This window comes from Erithacus rubecula, assembly GCF_903797595.1.
Source record: "Erithacus rubecula genome assembly, chromosome: 23".
In the NCBI taxonomy this organism is placed as follows: Eukaryota; Metazoa; Chordata; class Aves; order Passeriformes; family Muscicapidae; genus Erithacus; species Erithacus rubecula.
In genome coordinates, this window is record NC_136675.1 from 7462941 (window position 1) to 7480411 (window position 17471).

Consider the following 17471-nt stretch of genomic DNA (forward strand, 5'->3'; position numbering starts at 1 on the left):
CAGTTTTGGGGCCGGGGCAGTGATCGGGATGGTGCAGTTTTGGGGCCGGGGCAGTGATCGGGATGGTGCAGTTTTGGGCCGGTCGGCGGTCGGGATGGTGCGCTCAGGGGCCGGGTCGGGGCTGTCTCCTCCCCTTCCTGAGCTCGCCCTGAGCTGGCTGTGGAATGACAGGCATTCCTGCGGGAAGGGAGCGGGCACGGCGCGGTGCTGGGGCCGGTGCCAGCCATGGGGGCCGGGGGCGGCGGGACCCTTGCCGGGCTCTGAGCGCCGCAGCCGCGCTCGCAGCTCGCCCGGGGCCCGGTGCCCGCAGCGGGTTTCTGAAGGGCTGCGGGGCTCCCAGCGCTGACCCCTCTCCTCCCCGGGCGATCCATGGGGCAGCCGCGCTTCTCCCGGCCCGTGGCTCCAGGTGCTTTCGGTGAGTGATGCGGGCCGGGGACACGGGCACACGGAGCTGCAGCTCCGCAGGTGGAACCGGCAGGGAGCGGTGGAATGTGGAACTAGTGTAACCTGCGCCCAGCCGGGGAGAGAAACCACGGAGTAACTCCATTTCCGTGCTTTCTCTCACTTATTTCACATGGAATCGCCGTGCAGCACGTTCTCTGATCTTCAGGCAGGCTCCACGCCGCTGTTTTAGGGACAGCCTCTGGCTGCCGTGGGTTCAGGGATTTTCCCTTGGCAGAGCGCTTGGGGCAGTGAGCCCCTGGAGCAGAGCCAGCAGGAATTGCTCCTGGTGGTCGATCCCCCGGTGTCGGGGCAGAAGGGCTCATCCCCGCTGGTTTTCGCTCTCCCCTGCGCTGTCAGCAGCGGCCGTGCCGGGCGCAGGGGCAGCCCTGGCTCCAGCGCTCCCCCAGCTCTGTCCTGGGGCTGTTCCAGCACTCTGCCTGTGGGCGAGGAGTCTGCACGTCCTGCTCTTGCCTTTCTGTCATTCCCACTTGCTGCTAGCTGCCGGGGCTCAGTTGTTCACTCTCATCTACGAAGTGGACTTTTCTAATGTTTAGAGAAGGAATTGACATTGGCAGACGAAGACACCCTCCAGATACGGACTATTATTTTCATTATTTTTCATACTGTTATTTTCGTTATTTTCACTTCTATAACTTTGACCCTGTCAAGCATTTCTAGGGCTCAGATGAAACCAGTGATTCTCTTCCCCACCACCGGTTCACTCCACCTGGTCTTGTTCAAGAGTTGCTAAAAATAAAGTCATAGAGAGAGTGGAAGGGAGAAGTAAAACTTCAGTTGTCTTTGTTCTGTGGAGGTTAACAGCATCTTTTGCTTGGATTTAGTCACTGTTAGAACCTGGTCAGTCTTGGGCTCTTTCCTCATCAAGCAGCAAGACCAGTGGTAATTTCCAAGGGAGTGGACTTGGGGTAATGATATTGTGCTTTCTGGAGGCCGGGGCCAGCACACCTGGTGTTTCCTCAACTGCTCATTTGCTCTCTGAAGTCTTTTTTCATGGCACAGCTCTCACAGTTCCTCACAGTGGAACTTGAAGAGATGGTTCTTGCATTAACTGTGGCAGGATGCTGTTAAGGAGAGTCCCGTGAAGATTATGGTGATTAGAAACACACAAAGCATAGGGAAGCCGAGGGCTGGGACTATTTGAGGCTGTTTTGTGACCACAACCTTTTATTCCTTTAAGGTCAGGATTCATATCTTCCCTGGACGATTCAGGAAAGCACACACCAAGTTTTAAAAGCTGTTTTTAGAGAAGCTCAGAAACATTTACTTGAAGTGCTTTTTGGATACTTTTAACAGCATTTCCTTCAAAGAGTGTTTGCTTTTTGAGTTGTGGCTGTTTGCTTGGAAGCTTCTGGGATTCTTGAGTGCTGTGCTGGACACAGCAGGGAGGGAAAGGAGGGAGTGGGGTTGCTCTGCAGCCTGTGCATCCTCACTGGTGGCAACAAGAAGGTTTGTGGCAGTGCCTTGGCACTGGCTCAGGGCTCTGGTGGTGTCACTGGGGCCACAGGTCCTGGTGTGTTGCAGGTGCCTCAGGTGTGGAACGAGCACCTGGTGCCTTGCTCGGTGGCAGAATTTCAGGGAGGTTCCTTAGGGAAGGAAATCAAGGTGACTGAGCAGAGTTGCCGTGGCATTGTATCTGCCTCATTTGCCCAAAACCAGCAATGCCCAGCAAGCTCCTTATGACCAGAAACTCCTGGGATTTGTGGAAATCCCGCAGTAACTCCTACAAGAAGAGGTGGATCAGCTTCTGGGTGAACTCTGGATTGTGGGTGGAAGGAATCTGGCCCAAGCTCACGATTCAGACCCTGTGCATCAGAGGTGCCTCTATTTGCTCTAACTGCAGGTGTCCTCCACGTTGGCAATGATCCTTAATGGCAGGAATGGTTTTTAGTTATTCCTCTTGGTCTCTGAGGTTTCTGCTGTGCTGTTTCCAGGCTGGCAGTGCTTGGCTCTACAAAAGGGTATTTTGGGGCTTGACCCCTGAAGATGAGGATAACTCTCCTTGCTCACCTTGTGACTTTTCCTCCCCGGCCCATGATGTGACCATTAAACCACAACATTCACAGGTGGGGTTCTCAGGGCCATCTGGGAGCTGCCTGCTGAGTCCTCCTGTGTGTGTGGCCATGGTGTGACCATGTGTGGGGTTTTTAATTGACCCCATGAATCCTGGCTGCACCAGTTTCACCCACTGAGAGCAGTGGTGGAAGTGAAAGCTTCATGCTGTTTAATGGGAATGGCAGCCCCTGGCCTGCCAGGACCTTTGGGAGCAGGTGACACATCACCACAGCCACCTGCTGAGGGTGTGAGAGACAAACTGTGGGTCTCTAGCTCCTTCCACTGAAACGGCTTCTCTGTTTCGGGGAAAAAAAAAGAAAGACTCGGATCACTCAACAGCACAAGATGTAGTGGAAAAAGAGCTTTTTTCTGCATGAAATTTAACTGCAAGACTTCAGCAAAAGCATGTCTGCAGGAGAGGGTTGTAAGGACCAGCTGGCCAGGCAGACCATAGGGAATTGCATCCCAAGCTGCTTGGCACTGCTGGAGCTTCCTGCCTTTTTGTGTGCTCAGGCTGTGCCAATTTTGTGACGCTTTCCTAGATTATTTCAGTCTAAACATTTTGGGTTAACACAAATCTGCTGTTTTAAACAGCTCAAATTCACCTGCTTGTTTGGATAGCGTGGGATGAGAACAGCTGAAGTGTTTGGGAGAGCAGATCTGAAATGGCAGGAGGCAGCTGGGGCATCTCCCTGTCCCTGGACCGGCTGCATTCTGAGCCCCCAGTGTTCCAGGCCATTTCCCCAGGAGCATCAGGCAACATGCTGAAGCTGCAGCACGTGTTTTATTGCTGATTTTTCCTCAAGCAGGGCTCTGTTGGGACATTGAACACAGCATGCAGCTCTCAGGGTGGGCTCTGGGGGTCCCTTTTCCAGAGCATGGACTGCTGCTTCCAGAAGGGTTAAACAAGGCTGTGCTCCAGCCCGGGCTCACTGTAGGGACCTGCTGGCTGGGAATCTCCTGACCTTCTCATGAGGACTGCTGGCTTCACCCACGGCTGGGTTACCTCATTTCACCTTTTCCGTGCATTTAAAATGGGTTTTCCAGGCTGGCACCATGGTGAGGGTGAGGCTGGTCTCCCTCTCAGCAGATTCCTGACGCTTCCCACCCTTCCCTCAAGTCGGGTTCCTTTTTTTTGCCCTGTTCTTTGCCCTAGGGCTGTGCGGTGGTTCCTCCCCGGTTTCCCGGGGCGTGACTCGGATCAGGAAGGGTTTCCCCCTTGCATTGCAAAGCGGCTTAAGGACCCTCGTGTTCCTTGTGGAGCAGAGCGGGAGGAGGCACAGCCTCGGCCAGGTGGGAGCTCTGCCTTCACAGGGAAGAGGTGTCCTCTCTGCACCGCTTCATGGAGCTTGGAGCTGGAAATGCTCTGGGAATGGGAGGGAGGGTCCATTTGGGAAGCAGTGCCAGCACTATCTAATGTGAGCAATCAGTGAACAATAAAGTTATTTGCATGCAGATCTGTAAATCTCACCTCCAGCTGCTGATCCACCCGCTCATTAGCCCTCAGTGTCATAATTGCTTCCCAACAGACTGCTTTAAACGTCTGTGTCCCCGTGGTAATGGGGATGGGAAAAGGAAGAGTGCTGTGGAAGGGTCGGCAGTTCTCAGAGCGAATCCCGGTGGGGATGGAGAGGGATTGCTGCCCTGGCTGCAGTGTGAGCAGTGGGCTGCAGTGGTCTCAGAATCTTCTAACACGTCAAGTTTGATTCTACGCAGAGCAAAAGGGTGCTGGGAATGATTTGGACAGTTGTGCGCGCCTGTCTCCCCCTCTTGCCCGGCTGCTTTGGGCATGGAGCTGATAATGCAGCACCAGAACCGAGAGTGTCCGTGCTGGACAGCAGCTGGCTCTGTAACACGGAGCCGGGATGCCGAGAACAGCACCCAGGCATTTGCTCTTGGTGTGCAGCTCTTGTGGCAACTGCTGTGCTCACCTGCAGCTCTGGCAGTGAGGCTGCACCCTGGGCAGGTATTTGCTGTGACAGCTGGGCTGTGGGAGCTGCTGCCAGCAGCAGGCACATGCGGGTTCTGCCCTCCCTCGGAGGTGCGGTGCTCTCCTGCAGCTTTGGCTCGTCCTTCCATGTCCTGCGCTCCTTCCTGGCTGCTGGGAGGGGACTGTGCCGGGGGAATGCTCGTCCCTTCTCACCGGGAGCGGAGACATTCCGTGGTTCCGAGGCTCTTCATTAGTCCCTGGACCAGGTGGTTGAGTTTTGTTTTGCTAGCTTCCTTTGCTTAGTGCAGCACGAGTGACACTGCAGAGCGACCCAGGGAGGGGTCGATGCAAGGCAGGCTTGGTGCTTCTGCCTTCGACCCCTCTCCTTGGAAAGGTGAGGGAAATGCCTGTGATGACACTTGGGCTTCAAATTCCATCTGCAGCCTGTGCTTGGCAAGTGCTCCTGCCTGCCTGGGGAAGTTTGGGAATGCTCTGTTGAGCACAGTGAATACTGCTTGTTAAAATTGCGTGTACAACTCCAGGGCTAATGCTGTGGTCTCTGAAGAAAGTGCCTCTAAACATGCAGACAATTCCTCTTGGGTTTCTGGGAGCTTGAAATGCCTTTCTGCCCCCTGTGCCCCCCCTTCCATCCCCCCTCCCTCCATCCCTGCAGAAAATCACAGATCAGTGCTGCCATGGTGTATGTTATTTCCCATCCAGTTTCTCTCGTTATGAAGTCAGGGTTGTTGGGTTGGTGTTTATTTATTTATTATTTATTTATTTATTTATTATTTATTTATTAAAAGCATCTCAGATGCTGAATTGATCCTCCTTTTGCAAACCAATGTTGGCTGGCATCAGTTTTTGACTGGTTCAGAGTGAGGGACTTTCTCTTATGGGGCTGATTTTAAAAAAGTACAACCAACAAGTAAACAGTGGCTCAGACCTTCTCTGGTTTCCCTCTGTTGTTCTTCTCTTCACTGTGTTTCAGTGATCTTCCATTTGTTTGTTGAGCCCTGCAGTGCTCCTGTCTCTAGTGCTGAAGCTGAGGGATTCTGGCTCTGGAAATCCTGCCATGGTGTGGGCACCAGCTGGCTTCACTTAGCTTGTGTGCACTGATTTTTTTGTTTTGTTTGTTTTGCAGGCAGTGCTAGATTCTGCTCTTTGTAAGTGGTCCTCTGTGTTCCATCAGAGACCCCAAAACAGCAACATCAGGCAAGGCAGGATCAACAGTCCCCAGATTAGTGTTTTGTGCTCTGGTTCTGCTTCAAAAGTGTTTTTTTTGTTTTTTTGTTTGGTTTGGTTTGGTTTTTTCTCATCCCTTCCCTGCTCCGTGTGCTGTTCTCCAGAGACTCCTGTGCAGTAGGTGGAGCACAGGCCTGTATTGTGTTGCTTTCCTGTGGAGTTGTTGCTCTTGGCCAGCTTTGCTGCCCGTATTTATAGAAGGAAAATCAGAGGGGGGAAAATGAAGCACATCCAGCTGCTGGAATGGCTCTGCTGATTTCGGGGTGCAGGCAGTTGTGAACTTCAGCTCAGTGGGCTGGAAGGTGTTTGTGTAATGACTTGTGTCCAGCACCTGCTGCTTCCAAATGGAAATAAGAAAATGTAGGGAAGTGGTTTGCATTCGCGGGCAAAGCTGTGACGCTGCAAAATTAAATGAGTATGTGTCTGAGGCAGCTGGGGGAGCTCAGCCTGGAGAAAAGGAGGCTCAGGGGGGACCTTCTCCCTCTCTGCAGCTCCTGACAGGCAGGTGCAGCCAGGTGGGGGTCAGGCTCTGCCCCCACAGAACAAGGAGCAGACCAGGAGGAAACAGCATCAGCTTGTGCCAGGGGAGGTTCAGGTGGGACATCAGGAGGAATTTACCCATTTGAAGAGTTGTCAGTCCCTGGCACAGGCTGTCCCCATCCCTGGAGGTGTCCAGGGAAGGACTGGACACAGCACTCGGTGCTCTGGGCTGGTGACAAGTGGGGATTGGGCACACATTGGATTCAACAATCTTGGAGGTCTTTTCCAGCCTTAGTGATTCTCTGTAATCTTTGTTTCATCAGGAAGGCTCTCACCCATTCCCCTTTGCCCTGTTTGTGTCGAGAAGCCCACTTGTGTCTCCCCAAGCTGATGTGAGGGTTCAGTGAGCCACAGACAGAGTCTTGTTCCCTTCTTTGCATGAGCCTGTGCAGCCATTCCCAGTGTGGGGTGGGTTGGTGGGACATGGGAGCTGTTAGCTGCAGCACACAAGAATTTTCTTTCTTCCTTTCCTTCTTTTCTGTGCAGCTGAAGAGGTGGATCACGCCCCAGGTGATGCCAGCATGGGGGTAGATGTTTTGGAATCAGGTGACACCACACCTCCTACAAAGAGGAAAAGCAAGTTCTCAAGCTTTGGCAAGATTTTCAAACCCTGGAAATGGAGGAAAAAAGAAAAGTAGCGACAAATTCAAGGAGACTTCAGAAGGTAAAGCAGCAGGGGCTGGAGGGTGTCCCTTCCTCCATCCATCTGAGAAGGGCTTGCTGGCAGGTGTAAAACCAAAATGGGGTTTGGTGATCAGCTGGCACCTGCAATCTCTCCAGAAACACCTTGCCGTGGAGCTGTAGTTTCAGACAGATTAATTCCTTTCTTTCAGGGAAGCTTCCCTAGCAGCTTGGGGAGGGAGGTTTTGCTCCATGATCAGCAGTGCAGTGTGAAATGCAGGTCTGAACATGCAGTTCCTCCTCTCTCCTCTTAATTCTTGCAAACCAGTGAAATTTGAAGCTCTTTTATTTCCTCTAGAGAATCTCTTTAAAAGAAAAAAAAAATCTTCTTCAAGCTTGCTCTGTTTTCTGAGTGCTTTTTTTCAATTTAATATCAGTTTTAGAACGAAAGATTCTATGCGAAAGCCAAGAGAGGAGCTGGTAAAAGAGGGGTTCTGTTGGAAGAGCCTGAGCAGGGTGAGTCTGCAAATGAACTTCTCCTGTCTGTGTCTGTGTAGCTGATCTTCCTCTGGCCAAACCTCACCCTTGGGAGACAAATCTAGGGGCTTTCTGCTGAAGTGATTGCTGTCTGCCTTACCCTTCACAATGCTCTCTCCTGTCTGTTTTCCCACCTGGGAGGAAGGCAGCCTGCTCAGGGAGGAAGATGGTGCCACATTCAGGGTCGAAACAAGGAAAGCAGAGGTGCTTCCACTAATCTGAAGGCTTTATGAAAGTCTGTTATTGCACACGCAGTAGATGAGTTGGCTCCTGTTGGACTCTGCATTGCAGCAGGGAGTTGGTGACTGCTCCGTGATGGAGGCTGGATACAAAAGCTGCTGGAGACTCGTGACTTCAGTTACAACTTCTTGTGCTGCAGCACAGCACTGGGCTCACTAACCTGTAACACAGGAGGAGGGGCAGGACAGGGAGAAGAAAAACCCTTGACGGCATACAGTGCTGTGTGATTTGTTGATAATGAAATCTAGGGCTCTCAGCTCCAGCTGGTTGGGTTGCTGTGCTGTCCTGTGCAGGTGACTGAAGCCCAGCTGTTTCAGAAGCCACAAGGAAGCTGGGATGGCTGCATGGTGGTTGAATCAGCTCAGCCACCTCTTCCTCTCCCCTGCCTTTCTGAGTGTTTTCCCTTTGCTTCTCTCTCCCCCCGTCCCCTTGCAGATGGTGAAGAGCCAGAGAAGCTGAACCCACCTGCACTGAAGAATGGCCACACTGTCCCCATTGGGGGCCCTGGGCTCTGTGACCTGCCCAGCCAGGAGGAAGAGGCCACAAAGACATCCAGCCTTAGGAAGCCTGTTCCAGTGGAGGAGCCAAAGAAGAGGCAGGGTAAGAAACCAGATGTGTGCAAAACCAGGCTTCACATTCTCCTGTAACCGGTTTTGAATTCTCATCTGATCCTTCCCACTCTCAGTAGGCCCTACAGTGCCTTAAGCTGAGCTGCTTCCCTTTGCAGGCTCCTCCAGCAGCCACCCTGGCCCTGAACTGGAACCACCTCAGGAGCCACATGTTCCCAGACAACCTCTGCTTCCTCCAAAAAGGCCTCCTTCCACTTCCCAGGAGGCAAATGAAGTGCAGGCAAAGGATCCAGCACCTGCCAGCAGCACTGCAAGAACTGTCCCCTTCAACACAGCCCCCACGGCAGCAAAGACAGTCAATTCCACAGCTGCCCCTTCCCCAGCCCCCAGGACTGTGCTCCCTGCTCCTGCCAGTGCCAACACTACTGCTGCCAGCAGTGCAGCCAGCTCAGCTCCTGCCAAACAGCCTCCCGTCCCTCCTCCCAAACCCAGCAACAGGAACAGCAGCTCGCTCATAGGTAAGTGACCCATGAGGTGCTTTTGGTACCCTGAGATGTTCTGGAGCCACTGCTCCAAGACTCTCTTCCTTTCATAAGGCAAGGTTTTTAGTTGCATCACCATGTCTGACCATCTTTCCTGAAAACAGTCCAGTTTGGACTCCAGTCTGTCAGTGTGTAGCCAGGGCACACGCCTTTGGGAACAGTGGAATTGCTGCAGTCTTCTGCCATGAGCTATCCAGTCTGTTCCCAGCAGTTACCTGCAGGGAGGAATCCCTGCTTGCCTGTTCTCTCAGCTCTAAGGCAGTGTCTGAATGTTGGTGCTTCACGGGGGGGCTGGATTCAGCTGGGATTGGGGAATGGTGGATGAGGTTTGCTTTGTGAAAGGTGGGTTAGTGACAATTCTTTCAGCTCCTCTTGGGAGAAAAAAAAGCAAACCAACAAACAAACCCAAAAACTCCACATTACACCAAACAATGTCTGTCCTGGCTGTCACTGCCAGGCCATGTGGTTTCTTAGGGCAGAGACCAAGAGCTGCCAGGGATAATTCAGACTTCCCTGGTTATACTCAGGCACCTCCTCTAAGATCTGTGGCTGGGCTGTTGGCTGAGTCTTGTCCCTATGTCTTGTCCCATGGATAAATCAGCTGAACTGTAATTTGAACTGATCTTCCCATTTAGAGGATTAAATGTTTTCATCTCTGTAAACTTTCTAAGCAGAAGATTTGGGCAAGAGTTTCTTAAAGCTCAGTCTCTGTTCTCTGTGGGAGTTCTGGGGATCTTAAAGATGCAGCAATTGAGAATTGGGATGACTTCATGCAGCGATAGCCTGTTGGCATTTCAGGCAGTTTTTTCACAGACACCTCCTAATCTTTGGTCAGGGTTAGCAGAGGTTAGCACAGATCGGGAGGGAAGTTCCTGGGAAGATCAATCTGACAGGTCTGCACTGTTCCCACAGAAACTGGAGGTGTTACCCAGGTGTGGTTTGAGTGCTGGATGTGCCAGTTGCCATCTGAAATAGCCTGGGCCACTGCTTTCAGTGTGGGTGGGGGTTTCTGCTCTGCTTGGGGCTCACCTTGCTCTGGCAGGTTCGCAGGTGACCTTGGTGTGGTATTAACAACCCCCTGTGCCACACCAGCTTGATTAGCCTGGCCATGCTTGAGCACTCCATGAAATGCCTTCTTGTTTTCTTTAAGCTGCTTGCACACACTGCAGGTGGCATTTGAAATGCCCCAATGCTAATGGCCGGAGCTACCTGTGGAACAAAAAATGTGGCTGGAAACAGCAGTGTATCCAAGGTGTTCAGAGCCATCCTGCCTCTGTGCTGGGAGCATGCAGGGAGGAGAGAGCCAGCAGTTCTCCTTTGTCTCTGGGTGTGAGTGCAGGTGTGGAGGAGGCTCCACAGCCTTGGGCTGGCATGCTGGAGCTGCCGTGGTGCTGTGTGAGCCTTGTGTTGTCACTGTTGCTGAACAGCAGGAGTGGGATTGGCTTTGTGAGCTCTCCACGGGTCTCTGGTGCCTGCTGTGCCTGCAGGGCTGTCCTGTGCCGCTGTTACAGCCTGAGGTGTCACCCCTTTGTGCAGGTCACCCCTTTGTCTGTGCCCAAGATGCTCATTCCCTGAGCAGTTCTGGTGTCTTAAGCAGCAGCTTCCTTCTGCCAGCTCCTCACTCTCAAATCTTTCTCTAACCCAGAGGTGCCTCAAGCCTGGTCCTTGGCCGGGCTTGGAGCACTGCTCAAGAGACACTGGAGTCCCTTGGGCAGGGGCTGAGGGCGCTCTGTTTGCACAATCTGGCCCTTAATCTACAAGGGGAAAGTCTAAAAATGCTAAACATCTCACAAATGTGCCCACCTCTCTCCAGTTATGTGGCCTTATCTCTCCCACTTGCAGCACCCTCTCGTGGTGTCTGCACTGCAGATTCTCCCAGCTCTGTTTGGGGACATCCCCGTGTCGCCGTCACCCGCTCCAGGGCAATGTGCAGCAGGTCTCAGCTGCTTTAGGCAAAGCCTCTACAAGCCCCAGAAGCCATGGATACATGGATGTTAAAAGCTGCAAACTCCTAAAGCAAGAGCAGTCTTTACTGGTGCAATTTCCCTAGGAACAGAGGGGAGTTTGAGGATCTTGTGACTGCCCACTGCAAGCATTTCTCATGTCTCTATTTCTTCCTCTCTTCTCCATCAAACAGCAAATATTTAAACTGTCGGCTTTAGGTATTTTTGGAAGTTTTTCTAGTTACTTTGTAGTGGCAAATGAGTTTATATGAGGCTTAAGGAACAGAGTTCAGAGGGAGTAAAGCACAACTCATCCTGAGGAGTTGCTGGCACTGCGATGTTCTTGGGCTGGGTCTGAAGAATAAATACAATGGGGGGAGCACACTGCTACCTACAGCTGTGCTGATTTTTGCCTCTGAGCAGAAAGTAGGACTTCAAGACTTTCTGAGTCCTTTAATGTGCAGGGGAGCCGCTAACACAACTGGAGCCTGGGGTGTCCTGGGTGTCTTGCATTCCTTTATGCTGTAAATAGAGCCGTAAAGTGCCCACATAGCTGCATTCCTGCGCAGGTTCCTGGGCTGTCTTTCAAGGGCTGGTGCCTTTTCTCTCTCTCTGAAGCAGCAGGATGTACAAACCTGTCTCAGCCTGCTCATTTTTGGCCGCTCTCCCAAGTCTTACCTTTGCTGCTGGAAGGACAAACTAGAGCCTTGCCACCTGGCTATTTCTGATATGATATTCCAGTAAAAAGTAGCAGAGAATGCTTAGTCCAAGGATCTGAGTGCATTGCTGCGCTTTTTCCGCACTGGTGAAGGTTATCTGGAAAATACCCTGTCCAACATTGTGGCTTCTGTGGTTTGTTTGCAGCGGAGCTTTCCCAGGTCATGAGCAGTGGCACGGCCTTGTGCAAGCCCTCCCCTCCCCTGCCCCCGAAGAGGGGCGTCCTGGCCAGCGGCCCGTGCGAGGCTGCGCCCCCCAAGGCGCCGAGCGAGCGGGCAGCCAGCCGCCCCCCCCAGCAGCAGCAGCAGCTCCCCCCTCGCCGCCGCTGCCCACCCACGTCCCCCCGGAGCCCCCGCGCCCCGCCCTGCCCGCCTGCAGCCCTGCCCAGACCCCCGCGCTCGCTGGACCTGCCCAAGGACACTCCTGCTGCAGCTGCTGAAGAGTTCAGGTCCGCGGAAGCATCCAAGAGGACGGCGGAGCAAGGCTGCGGCGACCCCCCCGCGCTGCCCCGGCTGCCCCCGGTGCCGCTGCACATCCGCATCCAGCAGGCCCTGGCCAGCCCCCTGCCCGCCCCCCTGCCCCCCGAGGGCTCCCACCGCGCCCACTCGCTGCTCTTCGAGAGCGAGGCCTTCGGCGAGGACGGCGGCGCCCTGGGCAGGACGCGATCCCTGCCTGTCACCATTGAGATGCTCAAAGTGTGAGTACTCCCCGTGCGTGTGCTGCTCTCCCGCCTCCGCAGCACTGATGGTGGGCTTGGGTCTCTGCTGAAACCATTCTCCCTGTTGGCCAAATCTGTGTTTCAGGCTATTAAGAGCCAGTGCATCTTCCCCATGAAATTACCCTGGTTTTGGGATTTTATTGCTCGCAAAGGGAAATGGGTTCCAACCTACAAACACGGGTTCATGCCAGGTATCCAGGCCTGAACTGTCTGTAACTGCACCAAGACCATGCAAAGTCCTGCATTCCATCCATCTGTGGCCTTCCTTAGCCTTTCATTTTGCTAAACATAAGTAGGAAAAGGACTGTCTGTGTTATAGCAGAGCTGAATCTCCAAGTCACAGAGTAGTGGGGTCAGGGCTGTGTTTGGTTCTGCAGAACCTGCCTCTGTCATTCCCTCGGCCAGAGCCCCCTGTGCTTTTGACAGAGGGCACAGTGCAGGATCCTCCCCTGGCTCTTGCACCTCTGGGCTTCCCTGAGGAGAGATGAGGATCTGTTGATTCTAGGGACATTCTGCAGCCCATGTGCAGAGGTGTAATAGCGTGCTTCTCGTTAGTCCAGATGATGAGGAAGAGGAAGAAGATGACCAGGAAGAGGAACAGAATTCAGGTCCTCGTGTGTATATTGGAGATGTGCCATCTGTCACAGTCATCCCCAAACTGGTACCCCAAGTCCTCCCGGAGGCAGGAAGGAGACGAAGGGATGAGCGACTCTGACTCGGAGGGGCCCATCCTGTATAAAGATGATGAGGATGGAAGATGATGAAAGTCAGAACAGTAAGGCTTTGACCTGGCAGGTGGCTCTTTTATTGCTCTTGTGCCTGGCTGCACTGAGATCTGGATCAAAGCACTGCTTCCCACAGCGCTTCAAAGCAGCTGGTTGCTGGTTGCATGTCCTGTGCCTGGCTTTTTCCAAGGCTCTGCAGCTGAGGCTGTGCACTCACCTGCACCCCTTCAGCTGCAGATGGCTCTGGTGACAGCCTGTGCTGTCCCAGCCCCTCAGGTGGGACAGCACCAGGGGAGGGAGTGGTGTCACACAAGTGCTGCCTGCTGCTGTGCAGCGAGCACAGAGCTTGGGAAGAGAAGCCAGGGGACAGCTGTCCCTCAGGGAGAGCTCAGGGCTGGCATTGCTGCATCCTGCTGCTCTCCCTCCCCACAGGCATGCTGGCCAACAAAGTGAAGAGGAAAGACACGCTGGCTATGAAGCTGGGGAGCACAACAACACCGCAGGAGGAGAAGATCGTCTTCCCTCGGAAGAGCAGGGAGGAGTGGAACGAAATCCGTCAGCAGATTGGGACAACGCTGATCAGGTACAGACAGTGATGGTGCTCACTGTGTGCAGGGTGGGACTGGACACAGCTGGTGCCTTGTCCAAGCAGCTTGTGCTGGAAGAGGGTGGGTGGTTGGGCAGGGCTGGGAGGTTGAGTGCTGCTGTTCCTCTTCCGTTAGAAAAGTTAGGAGTTCCTCCTGGAGTTGAACAATATCTCCCTTGACAGGCCCCTATTTCCAGAGGCTAAATGGACTGAGAGGGGAAAATCTCAAGGATTACAGACAAGTAGAACACAGGTGGTTGAAAAAGATGTGGAAGGATGCAGGGTGGATGCTGGTGGTGGATGAAGCTGGTGACAGCCCAGGCTCTGCTGTCAGAGCTCCTTGCAAAGCTCCTTCTGAGCTGGAGAGCCCATAGCCCTTCCCAAAGCAGTGCCAGTGGCTGAGCAGCTGTTTGAGCAGAGCACAGTGTAAAACAGGGCAGCAGTGATCCTCAGTGGTGAGTGAGCAGTGAGGAGGAGGCTGCCTAGTGCACTGAAACCAGGCAGGTTTATCCTTCATCTGCTGCTGCTGCTGAGTGACCAGATACAACATTCTGCACTTGTAACGCTTCTCTTCAGGCGACTGAGTCAGAGACCAACTGCAGAAGAACTGGAACAGAGGAACATTCTTCAGCGTGAGTAGCACTTCTCTGATGGTCCTGAGAAATACCATAAGTTTGCCTTTAACATCTAAAGTATCAGATGGGGATGGTTTTAAATTGAAAGAGATTTAGATTAGATGTTAAGTACAAATTCTTTCCTGTGAGGGTGGTGAGGCCCTGGCACAGGGTGCCCAGAGCAGCTGTGGCTGCCCCTGGATCCCTGGCAGTGTCCAAGGCCAGGATGGGCAGGGCTTGGAGCACCTGGGACAGTGGGAGGTGTCCCTGCCATGGCAGGGGTGGGGCTGGGTGATCATTGAGGACTCTTCCAACCAAACCCATTCTGGGATCATATGATTACGGACAGAAACCTGTCCATTGCCTGCCACCTCAGAGAAGAGTGTGTGGGCTGGTTCAGACTTTGCTGTTGCACAGCAAGGACTGGTAAAGGTGTTTTTGTTTGGGCTGGATTTTGTGTTCCAGACATTACAGCATTGCATGATCTTTAAAGCAGCAGTGCATCATGAAGTCAGGACTGTTTCTCTTGGCCATATCTTGTTCTGCAAAAGTTTTAAATAAGCATCTTGAGGAAATGGGAATGTCAGTTCAGGAAGTTTCCATTTAAAATATTTATCTGTGCTGTTATTTTCTTCTAAGCTATAATAGCTTTGTGAAGGAACTAGCTGCACAGTGACGTGGGTGTATTTTGGTGAAATGGCTATTAATCTTGGACACCAGTGGCTCATTGGTGCTGCGTTAGGGGCATATTTGCCCCTGCCAGTTCAGGAGGTGGCACAGGGTATTGAGTTGTGCTCTGTGCTGTCCTAAGCCTTTAGATCTGCAGATAATCTGCTCCAGGTCATACTCTGCTTTGTTGGAGCCTCGAAAGCACTTTTGCAAGGCTGATGCTGACAGGAATGCGTTTGTTTCCCCTTGGCAGCCAAGAACGAAGCTGACCGTCAGGCCGAGAAGCGCGAGATCAAGCGGCGGCTCACCAGAAAGGTACCGCGGCTGCCGGGGCTCTGGCACGGGGCACTGGGCACAGCCCCTGCTGCCAGCGTCCCCGTGCCTTTGCAATGGGACTGTCACCCACCGCGAGCCCTGCTTGGCAGTGACGCATCTGAGCAGGCGGCGAGTGTAAAAACCGAGATGAGAACTAAATTTGGCACCTGACACTTGAAAGGCTTGCTGGCCCGGCTGCTTTAAAACAGCCCTTCACAGCAGGCTCCCTAAAATCCATTTCTGAAGCAACAGCAGTGTGGGAGCTGGGCAGAGTAACAGCTGCTTTTAGCTGTCGCATCCAAGGTACTTGTGATTGTTGCTCATGGCTGGGAGCAGCTTCCTTGAGGCCCGTGGGTGTGAGGTGTGGGTGCTGCCACCGCTGGCGTTGTGTTTAGGGGTGGCACGCAGGGCTCACCCTGGCTGTTCCACACCCCTCATGTCCTTGCAGGCTGTGAGCAAGATCTGGTAATGTCTGTGGTTAAGGCACGGTGAGGGCGCTGGTTTTAGTTTTGCTTGGGGTGCTGAGTCCTGGACGTGCTTTGTGGACAAGGCTCAGACTAACCTCCTTTGTTTTTTGCTGGAGTTTCAGCTTAGCCAAAGGCCTACAGTGGCAGAGCTGCAGGCCAGGAAGATCCTGAGGTTTAATGAATATGTGGAAGTAACGGATGCTCAAGACTATGACCGCGAGCGATATAAGGCCCTGGACAAAGCTGACACCAGCTGACAAGGTAACTGTCTTGTCCCCAGGTGGGAAGGGGAGCCTTTGCGGGGTGTCCCGCGCAGAAGGGAGATGGCTCTGCTCCTCTGGCTTCTCCTCTTCAGCTTTCCCTCTGCCGCCGCACCCTGCCGTCCCTTCCCTGCTTGTGCTGCCCCAGCTCTGCTTCCTGCTGCCTCATGGCACGGTGGAGCCCAGGTGAGGCTTCTGCCTCAGCTTCGGAGTGATGTAAGAATCATACAGTCATGGAATCCGTTAAGGTTGGAAAAGCCCTTGAAGATCATGGAGTCCAGCTGTTTACCCAGCACCGCCGTGTTCACCGCTGAACAGGTCCCCAGCTGCCCCACCTGCAACATTTTTGAGTGCTTCAAGGGTAGTGATTCTAGCACAGCGCTTTCCATGAAGAAATGTTCCCTTGTATCTCATCTAAACATCTTCTGGCTCAGCCCTGAGGCCATTTGCCCTTGTTCTGTCTCTTGCTTGCCCCTCCTGTCAGGGAGTTGTAGAGAGCAAGAAGGGTTCCCCTGAGCCTTTTCTCCCAGGCTCAGTCCCCCCACCTTGCTCAGCTACTCGTGGTGCCCAGATCCTTCCCCAGCCCCATTCTTTTTTCCTGGACACACCAAGGACACTGGCTCTTGGTTTCAGCAGTTCCCTGCAGGCTGAAAGAAGCTGGCATGTTGCCATCTGCCTCTGTGCTCCCCACAGCCTCTGGGCACTTGCCCAGCCCTCATCCAAGAGGGTTGATTAAACTCAGTTTGGTGTTAATGGACTGGGAAAGCTGGGGTGGCTGCTGCAGTCTGAGCCCTTTCCTTTCCAAAAAAATCTTCTCGTGCTCTGTGCAGGCTGCCATCAGGAAGGAGCTGAATGAGTTTAAGAGCTGTTGAAATGGAAGTGCATGAGGAAAGCAAGCAGTTCACCAGGTGAGTACGTGTTAACTTAGAGTTTTGGTCTTGTAAGAGCTCTCAGAACTGTGCTGCAAGGACAGTGCTCAGTGACAAAGCACTAAAACCTAAGAAAAATTATTTGTGCAGCACTTGGAGATTGAATGTCCCTTTCTGTCTCGTCCTGAGGGGGTGACTGGAGCAGTAGCAGACACAAAATGGGTTGATTTTTCTTAAATTGGGCCTTCCATCCTGAAGACTCAGTGGCCAGTGTCTAGTTTGAGGTGTATCTGAAACCACTGTGGGGCCTGCAGCTGGGGCTAGAGATGTACAGCCACAAAAACCTGCTAATGGGTTACCTTGGATGTGATCTGTGGAGTCACCTCTGGATCATGGCCCAAGGATTCCTTTCCTTCCAGCTGGTGTCAAAGTTGAGCGCAGAGCACAGGGAGGTGCAATTGTTTGATGTTAAGTTTCCCTGAGGGCTGAGAGCTCTGAGATAATTCAGTTTACTCTCTTTGGCCACAGGTAGTGCCCAAGCAAACAGTTTAACCTGATTTAACCCAGATTTTTCACTTGGCTTTCAGATACCATCGACCATAATATTCCAAGGAGGGAGCAAGGAAACCCGGGAGCACTGGAAGTTTTCTGCACCCCTCCCCGAGGCAATACAGTGAGGGTGGAACCTCAGCTCCTCCAAGATTTGCCTCCAAACATATCCAGAGAAGGGCTTTCAGCCAGGCAGGGGATCCTGTCTGAATGTAGCATTCACTGGAACAAACACATCTCCCAGGCCATCAGGCTGGAACTGACACTATACCTCGTGTGGCTCGGCACCAGGGCTCTG

The 17471-nt window shown here is 53.1% G+C and overlaps 1 protein-coding gene across 1 annotated transcript; it reads left to right on the forward strand.

Moving 5' to 3' along the window:
- Window positions 1–296: 296 nt before the first annotated feature.
- PHACTR4 (phosphatase and actin regulator 4) lies at window positions 297–16667 on the forward strand (the record flags this gene model as incomplete). Its single annotated transcript, XM_079325637.1, is given in 19 exon segments — window positions 297–415; window positions 6719–6855; window positions 6857–6896; window positions 7291–7302; window positions 7305–7331; window positions 7334–7369; window positions 8066–8230; window positions 8358–8717; window positions 11549–12098; window positions 12675–12801; window positions 12803–12871; window positions 12873–12894; window positions 13277–13427; window positions 14007–14062; window positions 14967–15028; window positions 15618–15725; window positions 15727–15756; window positions 16586–16624; window positions 16626–16667. Coding segments are annotated over 19 exon segments (2079 nt in total). The 5' UTR covers window positions 297–369.
- Window positions 16668–17471: the final 804 nt, after the last annotated feature.